Source organism: Pyrus communis, chromosome 13 (genome assembly GCF_041283825.1).
Source record: "Pyrus communis isolate YQ-2024b chromosome 13, ASM4128382v1, whole genome shotgun sequence".
NCBI classification, from domain to species: domain Eukaryota; kingdom Viridiplantae; phylum Streptophyta; class Magnoliopsida; order Rosales; family Rosaceae; genus Pyrus; species Pyrus communis.
In genome coordinates this window covers 29,216,354-29,235,770 of record NC_142577.1, presented here as the reverse complement: position 1 = coordinate 29,235,770, position 19,417 = coordinate 29,216,354, and the positions used below count along the sequence as shown (strand labels likewise).

At 39.5% G+C, this 19,417-nt stretch overlaps 4 protein-coding genes across 8 annotated transcripts; all 4 read right to left on the bottom strand.

The window, feature by feature from the left end:
- Positions 1–6,378: 6,378 nt before the first annotated feature.
- On the bottom strand, positions 6,379–7,119 carry LOC137736370 (uncharacterized). The gene has a single exon (XM_068475650.2). The coding sequence runs from the start codon at positions 6,987–6,989 to the stop codon at positions 6,531–6,533; it is 459 nt and encodes a 152-aa protein (XP_068331751.2). The 5' UTR covers positions 6,990–7,119; the 3' UTR covers positions 6,379–6,530.
- A 1,911-nt stretch (positions 7,120–9,030) lies between these two features.
- Positions 9,031–9,750, bottom strand: LOC137736369 (uncharacterized). The gene has a single exon (XM_068475649.2). The coding sequence runs from the start codon at positions 9,639–9,641 to the stop codon at positions 9,183–9,185; it is 459 nt and encodes a 152-aa protein (XP_068331750.2). The 5' UTR covers positions 9,642–9,750; the 3' UTR covers positions 9,031–9,182.
- A 1,500-nt stretch (positions 9,751–11,250) lies between these two features.
- LOC137737073 (lipid phosphate phosphatase 2) lies at positions 11,251–14,052 on the bottom strand. Its single transcript, XM_068476431.2, has 8 exons — positions 13,604–14,052; positions 13,012–13,237; positions 12,795–12,882; positions 12,575–12,684; positions 12,350–12,443; positions 11,982–12,170; positions 11,824–11,883; positions 11,251–11,597 (listed from the first exon to the last, which is right to left on the bottom strand). Exons 2-8 carry the CDS (start codon positions 13,225–13,227, stop codon positions 11,371–11,373), a joined length of 984 nt encoding a protein of 327 aa, XP_068332532.2. The 5' UTR covers positions 13,228–13,237; positions 13,604–14,052; the 3' UTR covers positions 11,251–11,370.
- A 1,438-nt stretch (positions 14,053–15,490) lies between these two features.
- On the bottom strand, positions 15,491–18,302 carry LOC137737569 (putative lipid phosphate phosphatase 3, chloroplastic). Of its 5 annotated transcripts, XM_088682923.1 has the most exons (10): positions 17,951–18,302; positions 17,806–17,880; positions 17,599–17,669; positions 17,065–17,292; positions 16,864–16,951; positions 16,647–16,756; positions 16,425–16,515; positions 16,125–16,313; positions 15,982–16,041; positions 15,491–15,862 (listed from the first exon to the last, which is right to left on the bottom strand). In XM_088682923.1, exons 3-10 carry the CDS (start codon positions 17,647–17,649, stop codon positions 15,648–15,650), a joined length of 1,032 nt encoding a protein of 343 aa, XP_088539049.1. In that variant the 5' UTR covers positions 17,650–17,669; positions 17,806–17,880; positions 17,951–18,302; the 3' UTR covers positions 15,491–15,647. The 5 variants fall into 5 exon arrangements, with proteins under 5 accessions (XP_088539049.1, XP_068333192.2, XP_068333194.2 ...); XM_068477091.2 differs by lacking the exon at positions 17,951–18,302 and having other exon boundaries at positions 17,806–17,936; XM_068477093.2 differs by lacking the exon at positions 17,951–18,302 and having other exon boundaries at positions 17,065–17,289; positions 17,806–17,936.
- Positions 18,303–19,417: the final 1,115 nt, after the last annotated feature.

Here is a 19,417-nt window from a genome sequence, read left to right as displayed (position 1 = left end):
TGGATCTTATGATTGACTTTAATCACAAAGTTATCTTTTGTCAAAAAAAAAAAAAAAAACACAAATTTATACAATTCCGAACGCTTTAGTTGTTACAACATCACTGTCTCAAATAGCCCAACTTTCAGACTTGTAATAAACAGGAAGAAAAATGAAGTAAATGAAATGAAGCTAAATGTAAAGAACTTTCTGATATGAATTATAACTTCAAAATCTTATCTTCCTATCAGGCCTTACGGGAAGGCTTTGATATATACACCACAACAACACTTTACAGATTAAACTGTAAGTTACAGTCTGCACACCCATGCCGCAGCACTATCTATACACCTTTACATATTAAACTAACAGCACACACACATGCATTAAACTGTAAGTGACAGTCTGCACACTCATGCCGCAACACCATCTATACACCTTTACATATTAAACTAACAGTAACCAAGCACGCATGGGAAGACTTCTGACAGCACACATGCACATGCTCATACAGCTTGTTGCCGACTAGGATTCTTCACTGCATGTGGAGCATCAAAGCATGGAGTGGAGACAGCACACATGCATATGCACATACAGCTTGTTGCCGACTAGGATTCTGCACTGCATGTGGAGCATCAAATCATGGAGTGGAGACTTGGGTTAACAGCCCCCCGCAAGCGAACAGGTGGGGGAACAACTGGAAGCTTGGAGACAAGAAACTTAAATCGTGAAGAAGAGAGGCCTTTGGTAAAAATGTCAGCAAGCTGGTCTTGAGAACACACATAACTTACTACGAGCTGTTTTCGAACCACCTTTTCACGAACATAATGGTAGTCGACCTCCAGATGCTTAGTGCGCGAGTGGAAGACTGGATTGGACGCCAGGGCAATTGAGGAAATGTTGTCACACCAAATGGTTGGTGGAACCAAATTTCAATGAAGATCTTTGTAGAGAGACCTTAACCATGATAATTCTGCAGCAGTATAAGCTAATTGGCGATAGTCCGCTTCTGCACTCAAACGTGAAACGGTCTTCTGCTTCTTTGAACTCCAGGAGACAAGATTAGAACCCAAATAAACACAGAAACCACCCGTAGAATGACGAGTATCAGGGTTGCCAGCGTAATCTGCATCCGAATAAGCTGTCAACGTAGCAGTTCCTGGTTGATACAGTAAGCCATGATTATATGTAGCCTTTAGATACCGAAGAATTCTCTTGACTGCCATCCAGTGTGTGTTTTTCGGGGAATGCATAAATTGGCACACTTGATTCACAGCGTAGGACAGATCAGGTCGTGTGATGGTGAGGTACTGTAGTGCCCCCACAACACTGCGATACATCTCTGGTTTGACGTAAGGATCGCTAATATGAGCACTCAGTTTCTGACCAGACGACACAGGAGTAGAAATAGGTTTGGCATCTGTGAATTTTGTGCAAGTGAGGAGATCCAGTGCATATTTAGACTGACAAAGATGCATGGCATCACCATTATACTTCACTTCAATGCCTAAGAAATAACTGAGCGGTCCCAAATCTTTCATTAGAAACAAACTACCAAGTTTCTGAATCAAATGAGCCACCTGGCATGGATTGTTCCCTGTTATAAGAACGTCGTCGACATAAATTAACAGAATAATATATATACCCTGCTTGTCAAACACAAAAAGGCTGTAATCACACGTAGATTCCTCAAACCCTAGTTGAAACAAGAAATCAGAGAACCGTTGAAACCAAGCCCTAGGCGCTTGTTTGAGACCATAAAGAGATCGATGTAGCTTACATACATGATGAGGAAACTGGTTGTCAATGAAGCCTGATGGTTGTCTCATGTAGACATGTTCATTTAAGTATCCATGCAAAAACGCATTATGCACATCAAGTTGGCGTACAGGCCACTTCTTTGACACAGCAAGACTCAACACGAGTCGAATGGTGCTATGCTTTACCACAGGGCTGAAAGTTTCGGTGTAATCCACACCAGCTTTCTGATGAAAACCATTGGCAACTAACCGAGCTTTATGTCGCTCAAGAGTGCCATCAGCGTGACGTTTAATTTTAAACACCCATTTGTTGGGTAGCACATTCATTGTAGAATTGTACGGAACTAAGCTCTAAGTTCCATTTCTTTGTAGTGCATTAAACTCCTGCGCCATAGCTTCTCTCCACGCCTGATGTTTGACTGCTTGACTGAAACAGGTAGGCTCAACAAGAGAGTTATCAAGTGCAACATGCATAGCATATTTTGGATTTGGTTTGTGAACCCCTAATTTAGACCGTGTAGTCATAGAATGTCCAGTATCACTGGGGACAGTGGGTTGCACACGATGTTCAGTTACTAAAACTTGCTCATTTGATGATAGTGAGGGTCCTATAGATAGGTTAGGGTCTAAATGTGGGTTGAGCTGTGATACAGGTTCAACCATAGATGGTGGATTAGTGGGTAATGGAAAGTTAGGTAAGATATGAGGGAAAAAATTGTTACCTTGTTCGTCGACACTGTCAGAAGGAGATGTGAGTCCCTGAAAAGGGAATGAGTCCTCGTCGAATAGAACATGGCGAGACAAATAAACTCTTCTTGTGGTCATGTCCAAGCATCTGTATCCTTGATGGTTCAAAGAATATCCAAGAAAAACACAGGACTTTGATTTTGGTTGTAACTTGTTTTGCGTGTATGGTGTTAGCCATGGAAAGCAACGACAACCAAACACCTTCAAAAACTCATAATTGGGTTTTCTTTGAAATAATTTCTCAAACGGAGATGTATCAAATAATACACGAGTAGGTAATCGGTTTATTAGATATGTGGCAGTTGAGCATGCATCAAACCAAAACGTAGTTGATATGAAAGACTGAGCAAGCATAACCATGGCAGTTTCGACAATATGTCGATGTTTTCGTTCAGCTAAACCATTTTGTTCAGGATGTTTAGGGCAAGAAAAACGTTGAGAAATACCATGAATATCAAGAAACCTTTGAAAAAAATGATTCTTATATTCACCACCTTCATCACATTGAAGAGTTTTTATGGATTTGTTAAACATATTTTCAACTTTGGCTTTAAACTTCACAAATATCGCAAAAACTTCAGATTTTTGTTTCATGGGAAAAATCCATGAATATCGCGAATAATCATCCACAAACAACAAATAATAACGAAAACCTTCGTTAGAAGGAATTGGAGAACACCACACATCTGAATGAATAAGTTGCAAAGGAAATTGAGACCTAGACTCGGACAATTGGAAAGGTAATTTAGTACTTTTACCTAGAGGACATGACTCACAAAAGCGTACATCAGAGGTACCATGAATTGGTACCAATTTTTTTGAAATTAAAAACTTGATTATTGGTTTTGCAGGATGGCCAAGACGTGCATGCCACTTTTGAACCGACACTCGAACTCCCACACATGCAGTAACAGAATGCTTGAGACAGCCACTGCCATTTGGAAATGGGTACAACCCATTCTCACATCTCCCTCGGAAAAGCGTCTTCCGTGTCTTGAGGTCCTTTACAAGGAAAACATGGGGAAAAATAAGTAAGTAACAATCATTATCTAGGGTAAACTGATGAGCAGAAAGGATATTAGTGGAGGCAGTTGGGCAATGAAGAATGTCACGTAAAACAAATGAGCAAGATTTAGTTTGAAGTTTACTGGAACCATAATGTGCAATTGAGATGCCCGTGTGATTACCTACACCTCCTACTCCTTCATTCCCGTGATACTCTTTGGGATTGGCCAGATTATGAATGTCAGGAGTAATGTGTGCATTGGCTCCTGTGTCTAGGAGCCAAGAACCATTCTGCTGTTTGTTAAGAGTAATTGGTGAATAGGTCATGGCCGAGAGTCGTTTGGCCGGAATTCGTCCTTCAAAGGCAGTGTTCATGCGCTGGTAATAATCCAACGCAGGATGACCTGGTTTACCACATATCTGACACACAATTCTATCACCACAAGAAACAAACCTTTCGCCAGTTCCTTGATTATTCTGCGAAGCATTGTAATGGCGAGGATTGGCACCTCGGTGAGCACCACCACGATGTGAGTAGTTCCCGCGTCCACCACCACGAGAACGACCACCCCCACGTCCTCTAGAAGCCATGAAGGCATTAACAGTGGCTCCTTCAACCAACGGAACATTGTGTTCCACCATTCTCCTTTCTGTTGTCAGCAGCAAGGATTCAAGGGCAGGATAAGTGATAGGGTTGTCACGAGCTTGTGCTGCGCTCACAGTCATCTCATACGCTGGTCCAAGATTATTTAACACAATCTGGACCAGTTCATCATCACTCACAGGTTGCCCAGCAAGAGCAAGATTGTCAGCAATCGCATTCATGCGATCAAGGTAATCCGCCACAGAGAGATCACATTTTTTGGTCTGCAACAATTCATTCCTTAGAAACAAAATACGATTATGAGACGTGGATGCATACCTTTGCTCCAGAGCTTCCCAAGTAGCTCGAGCAGTTCTTTTGCTTGCCACCACAGACAAGACAGACGCAGTCAGAGATCCATTAATCCAGCTAAGGATCATTTGATCCTGTTGCACCCACGTTGTGTACGCAGGATTCACGGTTGTCAAACCAGCAACATGTTTTGGGGGACACACCAAGGTGCCATCAACATACCCCATCAAGTCCCGGCTTTTTAAAATAGGGAGAATTTGAGCCAACCACAGTGGGTAGTTGGTTCTATCAAGTTTGATATTGACGATAATGGAAAAAGGTTGAAAGGTGGTGGTTTGGGGGTTATGGTTGATAGCAGGGACATTGTTTCCAGCCATGGAAGCGATGATGGACAGAATAATAGGTTAGGATCTTTGTCGTTAGACAAAAAAGGCTCTAGATACCATAAAGAACTTTATGATATGAATTATAACTTCAAAATCTTATCTTCCTATCAGGCCTTACGGGAAGGCTTTGATATATACACCACAACAACACTTTACAGATTAAACTGTAAGTTACAGTCTGCACACCCATGCCGCAGCACTATCTATACACCTTTACATATTAAACTAACAGCACACACACATGCATTAAACTGTAAGTGACAGTCTGCACACTCATGCCGCAGCACCATCTATACACCTTTACATATTAAACTAACAGTAACCAAGCACGCATGGGAAGACTTCTGACAGCACACATGCACATGCTCATACAGCTTGTTGCCGACTAGGATTCTTCACTGCATGTGGAGCATCAAAGCATGGAGTGGAGACAGCACACATGCATATGCACATACAGCTTGTTGCTGACTAGGATTCTGCACTGCATGTGGAGCATCAAATCATGGAGTGGAGACTTGGGTTAACAAAATGTACATATATATATATATATATATATATATATGAATTCGAATCCGCAATCAGCTAGTTGGCGAGATGCTGTCAACTAATTCGTCACCACAACAAGCCATTGAAATCTGGTCATGAGGTTTAGCAATCTTCTTCGCGGCAATCCTTCCCACACCGCGGCCTTTTCCTCGATCCGAATCATCATGTCAACGTAACCGTTATGCAACTTAGCCAAAAAGCTTTATGGGGGAAACAAACTTCAGCAACCTCAGCTTGGTCTCGAGCTTCGAACTCCGCCTAGGACTGTTGCTCCCTTTAGATCCGCCACCGTGCCTCACTACCCTCATCTTCTTTCTGGTCTCACCATTCAGCCTCTGGTACCTCCAGTACCTCTTCAAGTTGTCGTAGTAAGTGGTCGAAACGATCTCCATTTTAATTGATTAATTTCTACCAGTACTAGGGTTTCTTAATTTGTGTGGGTACAAATGGCTCGAGAGAGGTGTGTGAAGAGAGGAAGTCAGAGGGGGGTTTTATAGAGGAGGAGAAGACTTGTGTGCCAAGTCAAAGTGGTAGGCTAGGTCTTATGGTTTCTCCAGGAATGAATGAGCTGGCCATTACAAAAACAAACAAAACAAAAGGGTACAAAATTAACATCAACAAATTCACACCACATTCCGATGGAAAAACGGCATCAACAATATTCTCTTGTCAAGTAATTTTATAAGCAAAAAAGAAGATTTGGCACATAGAACAACAGCTGGTATCTGAAAGGCCAAATATATTCCAGTTAGAAACTCAGATCAACCCACAAATTAGCCGTCCTAAAATTAGCATGCGTGCAGATTCTGATCATAATCCGTATATGTTTATGTGTTAAGAAGACTGCGAGTACGACATTTTCTACCAGATAGGAGAATTGAGTTATAATTTCATAGCGGTCCTGTATCCAGTCAAAACCTGGCGACTGCATGCATTAACCTTGTGCAACAATTTCAGCAGTGGATCCATCTCGCCCATATACGTGGTTTGACTCACGACGCATAATTAAGTTTTATTTCTAATCCAAATTCCAAAAACATAAAAATCATAGGCACAAATGTACGAAAAATTCAACCAATATATTGAGTTTCTGTAAGGGCCGGCTTCCACGAGGACGTATGAACATTTTACAATTTCTGTAGATGTTCAAACTTTTGTATAAGAACTAACAAATAGAATTAATCAAATCTGTGACACTGAAAGTGAAACTAACTACATATCCGTCAAGTTGAAGAAGTTGCTTTGGCTTTCAACTATCAATCCATGCTCAGCTAATTGGCGGGAAGCAGCCAATCTCTTGTAAATCTCCAAAACCAGTCTGCTGTCAACTAACTCGTTGCCACAAGTAGCCATTGAAACCTGATCTTGGGGTTTTGCGATCTTCTTCGCGGCAATCCTCCCGACACCGCCGGCCTTGCCCGCCATCCGAATCATCATGTCAGCGTAACCATTATGCAACTTAGCCAAAAACTTGATAGGGGAAACATACTTCAGCAGCCTCAGCTTGGTCTTGAGCTTCCAACTACGTTTAGGACTAGTGCTCCCCTTAGCTCCTCCGCCGAGCCTCGCAACCCTCATCTTCTTTCTGGTCTCGCCATACAGCCTCTGGTAGCTCTTCCTCCTCCAGTACCTCTTCAAGCTGTCGTGGTACGTAGTCGGAACAATCTCCATAGTAGGATCGAATAGCTCGCAGTAGTGTTTACTTCAAATCGTCGTAGCTAGCAACCGGAACAGACGAACAAGTTGAGAGCTGATGTTTTTGGGTTTTGAGGTTTGAGAGAGTCGTGTTAGAGAGAGGAAGCAAAGAGGGGTTTATATAGAGAGGAGAGGAGAAGAATTGGGTGCCAAGTCAAAACATGAGAGCTTGGTTTTAGTGCACAGCGTGTGCTTGGTCAATATTGTCTGTCTGTGACAGTGTGACTGCGACCAGGCAAACGCTAATCTTTGATGCAATTGAATTAATAATTAATTAGGTTTGATTAAGTATGCTTCTAGTTACTAAATCGAGTAATAAATCCAATGCGTGGTATCAGTTTGTCCAGTATTCTCATGCTTGGCACCTTGGACCGGATTAAAAAGTCCAATCCACAATAATCCAATCCATGGTCCAATCTCAAATAATGCTCCAGACTCTTACTTGAATAGGACTCTTCCGTAGCCAAGGAAAGGCGATTATAGGAAATTAATCAGCTTATTTAGAAGTACTTTTAAAATAGATAAAAATGCTTTTAGTAAAAGTGTTTTTTAAACTAATTTTTAAAATAATGCAAGTAAATCTTGAAAAAATACTAAAAATGCCACATGAAAGAAGCACATAACTAATATTATCAGATTGAAATATTGGCACAGTGATATCTTAGAAGTCCTTCCGCAAATGATCCACATCCTGTATATTCTTTTTCTACTTACCCTTTTTGAGCAAGACCGGAACAGTTACATTCTGTTTAATTAATGGGTCTTATGATTGACTTTAATCACAAAGTTATCTTTTGTCAAACAAATCACAAACTTAGACAATACCGAACTCTTTAGTTGTTACAACATCACTGTCTCAAACAGCCCAACTTTCAGACTTGTGATAAACAGAAACAAAAATGAAGTAAATGAAATGAAACTAAACGTGTGTGTGTGTGTGTGTGTGTGTGTGTGTGTGTGTGTGTGTGTGTGTGTGAATTCGAATCCGCAGGCAGCTAGTTGGCGAGAGGCCGTCAACTAATTCGTCACCACAGGAAGCCATTGAAATCTGGTCATGAGGTTTAGCAATCTTCTTCACGGCAATCCTTCCCACACCGCGGCCTTTCCCTCGATCCGAATCATCATGTCAACGTAACCGTTATGCAACTTAGCCAAAAAGCTTTACGGGGGAAACAAACATCAGCAACCTCAGCTTGGTCTCGAGCTTCGAACTCCGCCTAGGACTGTTGCTCCCTTTAGATCTGCCACCGTGCCTCACTACCCTGATCTTCTTTCTGGTCTCACCATTCAGCCTCTGGTACCTTCTCCTCCTCCAGTACCTCTTCAAGTTATCGTAGTACGATCTCCATTTTAATTGATTAATTTCTACCAGTACTAGGGTTTCTTAATTTGTGTGGGTACAAATGGCTCGAGAGAGGTGTGTGAAGAGAGGAAGTCAGAGGGGGTTTTTATAGAGGAGGAGAAAACTTGTGTGCCAAGTCAAAGTGGTAGGCTAGGTCTTATGGTTTCTCCAGGAATGAATGAGCTGGCCATTACAAAAACAAACAAAACAAAAGGGTACAAAATTAACATCAACAAATTCACACCACATTCCGATGGAAAAACGGCATCAACAACATTCTCTTGTCAAATAATTTTATAAGCAAAAAAGAAGATTTGGCACATAGAACAACAGCTGGTATCCGAAAGGCCAAATATATTCCGGTTAGAAACTCAGATCAACCCACAAATTAGCCGTCCTAAAATCAGCATGCGTGCAGATTCTGACCATAATCCGTATATGTTTATGTGTTAAGAAGACTGCGAGTACGACATTTTCTACCAAATAGGAGAATTGAGTTATAATTTCATAGCGGTCCGGTATCCAGTCAAAACCTGGCGACTGCATGCATTAACCTTGTGCAACAATTTCAGCAGTGGATCCATCTCGCCCATATACGTGGTTTGACTCGCGACGCATAATTAAGTTTTATTTCTAATCCAAATTCCAAAAACATAAAAATCATAGGCACAAATGTACGAAAAATTCAACCAATATATTGAGTTTCTGTAAAGGCCGGCTTCCACGAGTACGTATGAACATTTTACAATTTCTGTGGATGTTCAAACTTTTGTATAAGAATTAACAAATAGAATTAATCAAATCTGTGACACTGAAAGTGAAACTAACTACATATCCATCAAGTTGAAGAAGTTGCTTTGGCTTTCAACTATCAATCCATGCTCAGCTAATTGGCGGGAAGCAGCCAATCTCTTGTAAATCTCCAAAACCAGTCTGCTGTCAACTAACTCGTTGCCACAAGTAGCCATTGAAACCTGATCTTGGGGTTTTGCGATCTTCTTCGCGGCAATCCTCCCGACACCGCCGGCCTTGCCCGCCATCCGAATCATCGTGTCAACGTAACCATTATGCAACTTAGCCAAAAACTTGATAGGAGAAACATACTTCAGCAGCCTCAGCTTGGTCTTGAGCTTCCAACTACGTTTAGGACTAGTGCTCCCCTTTGCTCCCCCGCCGAGCCTCGCAACCCTCATCTTCTTTCTAGTCTCGCCATGCAGCCTCTGGTAGCTCCTCCTCCTCCAGTACCTCTTCAAGCTGTCGTAGTACGTAGTCGGAACAATCTCCATAGTAGGATCGACTAGCTCGCAGTGGTGTTTACTTCAAATCGTCGTAGCTAGCAACCGGAACAGACGAACAAGTTGAGAGCTGATGTTTTTGGGTTTTGAGATTTGAGAGTGTTGTGTTAGAGAGAGGAAGCAAAGAAGGGTTTATATAGAGAGGAGAGGAGGAGGAGAATTGGGTGCCAAGTCAAAACATGAGAGCTTGGTCTTAGTGCACAGCGTGTGCTTGGTCAATATTGTCTGTCTGTGACAGTGTGACTGCGACCAGGCGAACGCTAATCTATTAATAATTAATTAGGTTTGATTAAGTATGCTTCTAGTTACTAAATTGAGTAATATATCCAATGCGTGGTATCGTTTATATTATATGGTTTGTCCGGTATTCCCATGCTTGGCACCTTGGACTGGATTAAAAAGCCCAATCCACAATAATCCAATCCATGGTCCAATCTCAAATAATGCTCCAGACTCTGACTTGAATAGGACTCTTCCGTACATACCAAGGAAAGACGATTATTGGAAATTAAACAGCTTATTTAGAAGTATTTTTAAAATAAATAAAAATACTTTTAGTAAATGTATTTTTTAAACTAATTTAAAAAAGAATGCAAGTAAATCTTGAAAAAATACTAAAAGTGCCACCTGAAAAACGTACATAACTAATATTTTCTAAAAGAAACACATAACTTGTACTATATGAAAGAAGCACATAACTAATATTTTCTAAAAGAAGCATATAATTAATGCTTATTGCAAAAAAAATATTTTAGGTACTTTTGTAATCCAAAATTATATTTACTAAAAATACTTTCAATCATTTAAAAAGTACTTTCAAACAATACTAAAGTGTGAAAGATTATTCCTTAATCCGGTCTCTCATGGGGCCAATCGACAGAAAAAGAAAAAAAAATAAAAAAATTCAGGAATGGCCCACACCATGCTTCTGGACACTCACACGTGCGTGTTTGGCCCGGGTCCAGCGGTAGAAACTAGAAGGAGAGCAAAGCATAGTTTGTGATGTGAAGTGTGAATGTGAATAGCCGGTGGGCAGGGAATATCGACGATGACAATACTTGGGCTTTGCTTCTTCAATCACCCATATATTTCAAAAAAACCACATCTAACATGTCACATCACAATTATCTTTTATTTTAGGCTTTTTAAACAAAATATTTCGGAAAGTATCATAACTCTTTAGTTTGGTTCTTAAAATTTAAAATCGATAAAAATAATTATTGAGTTTGTTCATTATCAATTATCTTGATTATTCTGTAAAAAAAAAAAAAAAATCTCTTTTAAATAAGAAAAAAATTGAAAAAAATAATAATAATTTAATAAACAATGGCCAAAATAATTTCACAAAAGTTGAAGTTATTTTTGTCTATTTCATTTTTATTTAATAGATAATTTTACGAAATGACCAAAATAATTGACGAACACTTCTATTAATTTTAAATATCAGGGACCAGATGAAGAGTTATGTCAATCTCATAAACTATTTTAGATAAAAAAAAAACCTTTATTTTACTTGTTCCGTGACGGAGAAAAACTTATGCAAGGCTGCCCTTTCACAACATCAAACAATAAGAATATTCAACGAATCAACTAAACAAACTTAAGCAAAAAGGAAGGTTCATATTTCATCTGGTTTATAAATTCCGATATCCGTCTACGAAATTCACATGGCAAGATGGACCCTATAATATGAACATCTGCTCATTAACTCTATTCTTATCTACAAACACCCGACACTGTGCTGTCTTCTCCCGTTTTCCCTTCCATTTAGCATGGCGTTTCTGTCTCCGCTATTGCCTCTTGACAATTCAACACCGTTCTGAGGTTCGATGTATACACTCGTAAGCTCTGTTGGCTGCACACAAAGACTGTTGGCGTTGTTAGTCAAGGACTCGTCGCGATTTTGAGACTCTGCCAGCATCTGAAAGTATGCGTGCGGTCCCCAACCTGCCCATCCAACAACATCAAGAGAAAGAATCTTGTCAACAATGATTCCGGACTACTAAAATGCACACAAGTTCAAATAAGCTCCTTGTACAATTTAATGAACCGTAGAAACCTTAGTTTTTCAATGCAAGAAAAAAATGCTCATGGACTCGACGGAATTAGTAAACCTCTGCAAAGAAGATAGTTATTAAAAAGAACAGCAAAGCTATACGGTGGGTAAAATTACCATCTGTTTCATATGGAGGTGGAAAGAATTGCAGGTAACAAAATGAAGCAATGGTGATTCCTGCACAAAATAAATATACATATTAGAAAAATGGAAACTCGACAAACATCTTTTTTCTCAAAAAATCATGCCAATGATGCTAGAGGCAGACAAGGTACCTATAAGCCCGCCAGCAAAAACATCTTGCCAATGATGCCAATAGTCATCAACTCGAGAAACTGCCACCAGCGCTGCAGTAAGTAGTGGTAAAATGACAATACAGAGCTTTGCAACATGTCCCCTACGATCAAACACCCTAACTTTCCCCGATAAGTACCATGCAAGGAAACCAAGACCTGCAAAGGACCCTGCATGTTGACAACCGCACTGTCATTTAAGCTACACGATACAAAGTCAAACATACATATGCACTAAAGAAAATACATAGGCAGCATGCAGCCCTTAAGAGACATGAAACACATCCCAGAACATCCCTAATCTTTAATCCTCTTTCATGTACAGTTTCCCGAAGTATCAAAATGCTTACATGAAGTATGCCCGCTTGGGAAGCTTTTATGCCCTTCCTTAATGACACTCTTGATTCCAGTACATATGACATCCTTTGTGGTCTGATCAAATACCTGGACATGGACATGGATCAATCGTACGTCATATGTGTGTATAAGTGAGGAGGATCAAGAACTAAACAATGAAAAGTTCATTTCACGACAAATCAAAAGGTATAAATAATTTTATGCACTAGAAGGCCCACCCCTTTTCCATCAGGAAAACAACGCCAAAAGAAGTCTGGACGAGGTCGACCAACACCATCTTTGATCGCATCAGTTAAAACAGCGGTTATGAAGACAGAGAATAGAAGGCCTGAATGAGCATGGATATAAAATGTAAGGGTTAACAAAATACAACAACTTGCAAACAACATTCACCAATGCAAAAGTCACAAAAAGGAAAAAGAAAGACACGATAGTTACCCAAACTGGCATGGTGCAGATCATAGACATCCTTTCGGATGAAGTAGTACAGAAGAATGACAACAAGCGGCAACAATACCGCAATTATCTGTGCCAGAAATACAACATAAGATTCTTCTTTTCCTTACAGTGTCATCACAAAAGCGAGACCGATGCAAAAGTTAAACTATCCAAATTTTACCAGCATGACATTGTTATCGCAAAACCAAAAACGTACCGGAACAGCCCAGAAGGGAACTGTATTGTCTTTCAAAGGGTAACTCAGGTCTGTCATCATGTCCTCCCCAACAAAGCGGTGAAACGGTTCTATCAAGTTCAAACCGAGATCAATCCCGGCGAGAACCAACAGAATCAGCCAATCATGCATATGAATCCTTACCACCTTAACTCCATGGGACCTTACAGTGTGGCAACCCAACTGAACTTCTGGCATTTTTCACTAACTGGAAATGAAAAACAAAAAGAAAAACACTGTAAGTATCTTGTATTCAAATCTTAATCCCACTGCCATTTCAAATTAAGGGAAAGAAAAAGTTGAAATAATAAGATTAAATTCAACATTTCGGCTTGAATGATATCGATCGAGTATTTCCAATTTATCTTTCTTCGGGGAAACTCATGGAAATCTAGTTTCTTTAATTTTCCTTCATTTTCTAGGCAACCAAACAGAAAACTTGAAAAAACAAACTACAATAAGTTACACAGACACGGTAAACATAAAAAATTAAATGAACAAATTGAAACAAGAACTTTACAAAGCGCAAAAAAAAGTTACAAAAACTAACAGAGAGAGATAGAGAGGTACATACATGCAATTTCCGTACGACAGGAGCGAGTCTCCGAGCGCGTAATGGTGAGGGTGGGCGGGGTTCCGGCTTCGATTTTACGGCGGCGGAGGGAGCAGCAGGGGGAGTAATTTTTGGGGAAGAAGAACGGGATGCAGAAAACTTAAAAAGGAAAAGCGTGCGGCGTGAAAGAAAAACAACGGAGTTTCCAATTTTGTTACGGGGAGAGTGGATTACCGGATCCTACTCTGCACAGAAGTAGGTGGATCTGACGAACAAAGAAGAAGAAGAATAATTGAAATTTTGGAGTTTGGAATTTGAATTTGATTTGGGGAATTTAAATTAATTATCCTATTTTTAGATATTAACAAGAAGTGAGAAATCGCGGCGCGTTGCCGAGTGCTGATTGCTTGCTGTGTTCGGCGCGGGCAGCGACACCAAACTTAGAGCATAATTTGATCAAAACTAATCACAAGTAATTGTGATTTAGTTGTATGATTTATCCGAACGAAATGATTACCAATATGCTTAGGCGTCAATTCAGCTCCATAACTTGCAGTGCAAAAGAAACCATCCAAGCTTGAACTCGGCAGAGTTTTTGTGACTTAAAAACATCAATTTTCAACTCAAAAGTCTTTTTAAATTTTATAAAATTTACAGCTCGAATAATTAAAAATGCTTACTATTTAACTTAAAATCATGTGTTCAAATCTCACGCGGCTCGGAGTTTAGTCGCAGGCATAGTGGATACAAAATTCCAAAGGGAAATGTCTTTTTTTTAAGAGATGCTGTTTTCGGTGCTTAATTGTTGTTCCATTCCATGCGTACACAAAACTGTGATTCTCCGTGTTCTTTTCTTGTTCAACGTGCATGCGTTTTTCTACTTTTATATCTTTTCAAAAAAATTCACCGTTGAAGGAAAGAGAGTGGGTGGCAACACACCATTTGTGGAGGAGTTAAAGATAATCAAGATTAAGTTAATTATTATATTAGAAGACAAGCTAGTTAAGCAAGATTAATTATTCAAAACTGGAGACGTTATTGGCCAGTGGTTGAACGGCTCAGAAAGCAACTCGAATGTTTACAATAATTTAATCCATTGGCGCGTGCCAACGAGCATGAAGTCAAAGCCCCTCAGGATATACCTGTCCCAGTACACAGATTCATCCTTGGACCCTGAGGTATACCTGTCCCGATATATCTACCTCAAACTGTCAGGTATTCGGTTTTGTGGAGTCTACAGATTACTTCGCAGATACCGTATTATACTCTTTTTCGTATTTTTACTTACGTGACGGAAACTAAATCTTTACTTTAGTCACACCTTGATAAGAAAAAAATTAAAAGTTTGATCAACGGAAGCAATGTTAGGCCAACTAAACTATCTTAAATTCACAAATTGATGATATATGCAGTTGGCTTTTCAGCCAAAATGGTTTTTGAGATTTACATAACTCCTCACTTTGGTCTTTAAGATTATCCATCAATCATTTTGGTGATTGGATGAAAAATTATGTTAAATAAGGATCAAAATGACAAAATTACTCTTAATTTAATAAACATGCCAAAATGATTTGACCAAAATTGAGGGTATTTTGTCATTTTATCCTTATTTTATGGAGATTTTTCATGAAATGACCAAAATGATTGATTGTGGACAAACTCAAGGACCAATTATATTGATTTCAAATCTTAGGGATTAGCCACTTAGTACTACGTTTTAGTGATATTCCTCTTCACTTGTAAGTGAGAGGTCTTAGGTTTGATTCTCGCGAAAAGCGAATTTGAACCACATTATTGTTAGCTCATTGTGAGGCTCAGCCTACCCCTCCCCTTTAGTGTAGGTGATATCGTTTGTTCAAAAAATAAATAAATAAATTTTAGGGACCAAAATGAAGGGTTATGCAAATCTTTCAGGCAGTATCAAAACTTTAATAAATTCATCATTAGCAAACTAAACTATCTGTTTATGGTACTAATAACCTTCTACGCAAGGTGTCTTAAACCGGTATCTACACGAGCATAAGCAGTATGCGGAGTACCAAGACGAAGCGCGGCATGTACAATCCTACTTTCCGCCTGATTCCATTTCATGCAGCCTAATGCTTGTGTATCGGTTTCCAGAGAATGCTGCATATGCATCGCTATTTTGTATGTGTTGTTCGTTCACATTCTGAGCCCCCGTTACCTGCACACTCGGTGCATTGTTCGTAGGATTGACACCCAGATGTGAAAGGATACGCGTCTCCTCCAAAGCGGAGAAATACGCATAAGGACCCCATCCTGAATACATCAAAGAAATAGTTAGGAAACTGAGAAACAGAAACAACTAACATACTGTGGCGACGGTATTTTGTGGAAGTATGCAGGAAAAATGAGGAACAGATAAAAGAAGATGTGACCTTGATCATGATAAGGGGAAGGGAAGAATTGCCGGTAACAAAATGAAGCCACAACAAGTCCTGCAGAATATGAACCGCGTATAAAGCTCTCGCATCCTTACATTAGAGCGTTAACTGAAGAAAAGAGATCGTGCAGAACAGACCTAAGAGACCTCCAGCAAACACATCTTGCCAATGGTGCCAATAGTCATCTACTCTTGAAATGGCAACGAGAGATGCAGCAAGGAGAGGAAGCAAGACAATACATAGTTTCGCCACATGCCCTTTGCGATCAAATGCTTTAATCTTCCCGCACAAGTACAACGAGAGAAATCCTAAACCTGCAAAGGACCCTGCAGAGCAATGCCAAGATGTATCGGTTGTATGGACATGGATGATGAAATTTGAAGAACTAAACGGATCTAGTAGACTTAAACAGCGTAACAGCAGGAAGCATTTCTTACATGAAGCGTGACCACTTGGAAAACTCTTATGTCCTTCCTTTATGTCACTGTCCTTACCATGGCACACTACACCCCCAAACTGATCATAAACCTACACAAAGCGAAAAGATATTTACGCATCAAATTTTACTCGATTTGGAGCAGATTCCATATCACATTACAACAAATTTTCCACCAGGACATTAAAAGATAGATAAGGATATGGAGCCAATTAAAACATACATCTTTTCCATCAGGAAAGCAACGCCAAAAGAAGTCTGGTCGAGGCCGGCCAACAGCATTTTTTATTGCATCCGTGATAACACCAGTAATCAGCACGGCGAACAAGAGGCCTGCTCTTGCAGATAGATATATAACCAAATTAATGCACGGAACAATAAACAAACAAAAGGTTCCGAGTTTGATAAAAACTAAGCAAACAGGAAAAGAAATGCATTACCAAGAATGCTATGGTGCAGATCATGGACATCTTTCCGACGCATATAGAAAAAGAGGAAAATCACAATAGGCAACAAAACCGAGTACATCTGAAGACATCCCGTTAACTTTAGTACTGCTTACATCAAATCCATACAATCCAACAACCAAATGCACATTGATCAAAATGGAATTAGACTAAAAGAAGCAGCGAAAAACGTACAGGGACAGCCCACACAGGTACCGTGTTCGCTTTCATGGGATATCTAAGGTCTTCCATCATATCCTTCCCCACAAAACGGTAGAACGGATAAATGATGAACAAAATGAGCTCTATCACTGCAAGGAGCAGCAGTATAAGCCAATCGTACATGTGGTTCTTTGCAAGTGCAGCTCCATGGGATTTAATCGTGTACCTTCGTCCCAGTTCGATCTCCGGGGTTCTTCCCTGCTTGAACAAATACACTGAATCACTTCCCAACAGAAATACATTGGGAAATAGACAATATTCGATTTGAGTTGACTTGATTAGAGACTTTAGTTCAAAGATGTTTCTAAAATCTATATCAACAAACGAACAAAAAGAATCTAAACGCTTACTGCTTTATGCGTCACAGTTCGAAGCTACTACAAATTATTCTTCCCAAAAGATAAAAACTTGTTTACAGTTTAATCTCAATCATTTATGATAATAAATAACACTTAATAAAGCAATAAAAAATTCAAACAGCAAGAAAAGCAAAATTAATCTACCAACCTGAAAGATACCCCGGAAGTTAAAAAGAGATCCTAGATTCCTCCACGCCATAACCAACAGAACCCAGAAATCTACAGGGAAAGTTGTCAAGTTTCGAACTTTCAGACGCAGAAAACAAACCCCAAGTGAACAAACACAACAGAACAAAGGAACAGAAAAGCTAAAAAAAGAAAAAGAAGTGTCAGCAACTTGGTCCGCCTCTATTACCTTAAGAAAAGAAGGCTTCAATTTTTTTCCAGGAAAATGTGAGAACTTTCGTGGAAATTTTCTGCTTGCTGCAAACTGCCAATTATAGTAGGAGAGTTACTATAAACTTTGGAGAGAAAAGAAAGACCTTTGTGTAGACCTTTACCCGCGTAGAAATGATCCTCCGTTTGCTGACGTGTACAGCCGTGTGGGCGCCCACGTCGGAATTTTATGGTTTTTGGGTGCTACGGCGTCGTTTTTGGTGACTGGTTGCATGCGGTGCGGAGGATCGTGGGTGACAGCTGTGCTTGTAACATGGGCTTTGATGGATGGCTAACCGGCGGAATGGAGGTAGTTGATACGGACGGTTACCGTCAGTTGGCGGGGCTATTGGTCCACTCACCTCACAGCCATAAGTAAAAGCGACTTGCCGTTTTACTTTTTATTCATTTTTCTTTTAATTTTTCTTCCTTTTTGTTTGTTTGTACTTGTTTTGTTGAGTTTGTGGTTCGGACTTTATGTTGAGTAATGAGTTTCTTGACTTTAACATTTTCCCAACATTTAATTAATTTATTTTTTTAAATGAGAATTATTTGGCGGCTTTGCCACCGCAATCCACTTTCCACTAACCAATCATGGTATTCCAGCAAATATTAGGGACCTACAACTAGTCTCTCCATTGGAGTTTAGGGTTTAAGCTGGGAGGCAAATCAAACTGTTTGGGCCGAATAAGGCTTTCGGATGTTTTGTATGGGCCTATGGGCTATAAGTGGAGGACTAGATAGAGTATGGGCCTGTGAACAACTGCACACTGCAGCCCAATGTTTTTCTACAGGCATAAATAAAGTCAACGTTAGCAAAGAAAAAAGTCCATTATGCAATGGGATCTTTTGATATAGGTCCAAAGTAACTAAAAATTAGACCTATTTCAAAAGTCAAAAGTCACTAAAAATTGGATTTATTTCAAAAGTTGGCCTATAAAATTGGATATATTTCAAATTTTCCCTTATGCAATTATGATTTTATTTTATTAAACCAAGCAATTTCTAATTTAGTATGAAGTAGAGAGAAATGTGGATTACAGCCAGTCAGTTTCTGATGGAAAGAGGGATCCAAATTCGAGACGTTACAGTGATGTTCTAGACTAATAATATAAATACAATATTTGAGTTCATCGCACGAGATGTATTAAATTAGTTGCAATGTATTAGTATAGAACGTCATAAAAATTTTATCTCACAATAAAATTTTCCACGTACAAAAAGAGAAGACACTAATGCAATTAGGAACTAGGAATATGACTCGGAAACAGAATGGCGTCATGACTGGCCATACTATGACGTCAATAAACCTCCACGGTCACTAGAAATCTGTGTGGAAAGGAAAGCGAAATTGCTAGTGGGTGGTTAGGAAACAAAAAAAAAAAGAAAAAGAGGAAGAAGGGTTCCAAGTTTCCAACTTCCGAATTCCAACCTGGAAATCGAGGTCGCACTTTCCTTGTGTAAACGTTGACGAAAATGAAATTTTTTTTTGGAACGGAAATATGAGTGGTATATCACGTGTTTTTATAAAAATGGTGAAAAATTTTATTTTTTAAGTTATTAATTTTTTAACACACATATCTTACAATTTG

Excerpts from the sequence above, each read along its gene's own strand:
- LOC137737569 (XM_088682923.1), bottom strand. The coding sequence starts at position 17,649 with ATGGCGTGGAGGAATCTAGGATCTCTTTTTAACTTCCGGGGTATCTTT. Across the intron at positions 17,293-17,598 it reads ACTTCCGGGGTATCTTTCAG|CAGGGAAGAACCCCGGAGAT; the intron begins GTTGGTAGATTA and ends TATTTGTTCAAG. Across the intron at positions 16,042-16,124 it reads GTTTGCTGGAGGTCTCTTAG|GACTTGTTGTGGCTTCATTT; the intron begins GTCTGTTCTGCA and ends CATATTCTGCAG.
- LOC137736369 (XM_068475649.2), bottom strand. The coding sequence starts at position 9,641 with ATGGAGATTGTTCCGACTACGTACTACGACAGCTTGAAGAGGTACTGG.
- LOC137736370 (XM_068475650.2), bottom strand. The coding sequence starts at position 6,989 with ATGGAGATTGTTCCGACTACGTACCACGACAGCTTGAAGAGGTACTGG.
- LOC137737073 (XM_068476431.2), bottom strand. The coding sequence starts at position 13,227 with ATGCCAGAAGTTCAGTTGGGTTGCCACACTGTAAGGTCCCATGGAGTT. Across the intron at positions 12,171-12,349 it reads CCCAAGCGGGCATACTTCAT|GGTCCTTTGCAGGTCTTGGT; the intron begins GTAAGCATTTTG and ends GTCAACATGCAG. Across the intron at positions 11,598-11,823 it reads ACCTCCATATGAAACAGATG|GTTGGGGACCGCACGCATAC; the intron begins GTAATTTTACCC and ends TTGGATGGGCAG.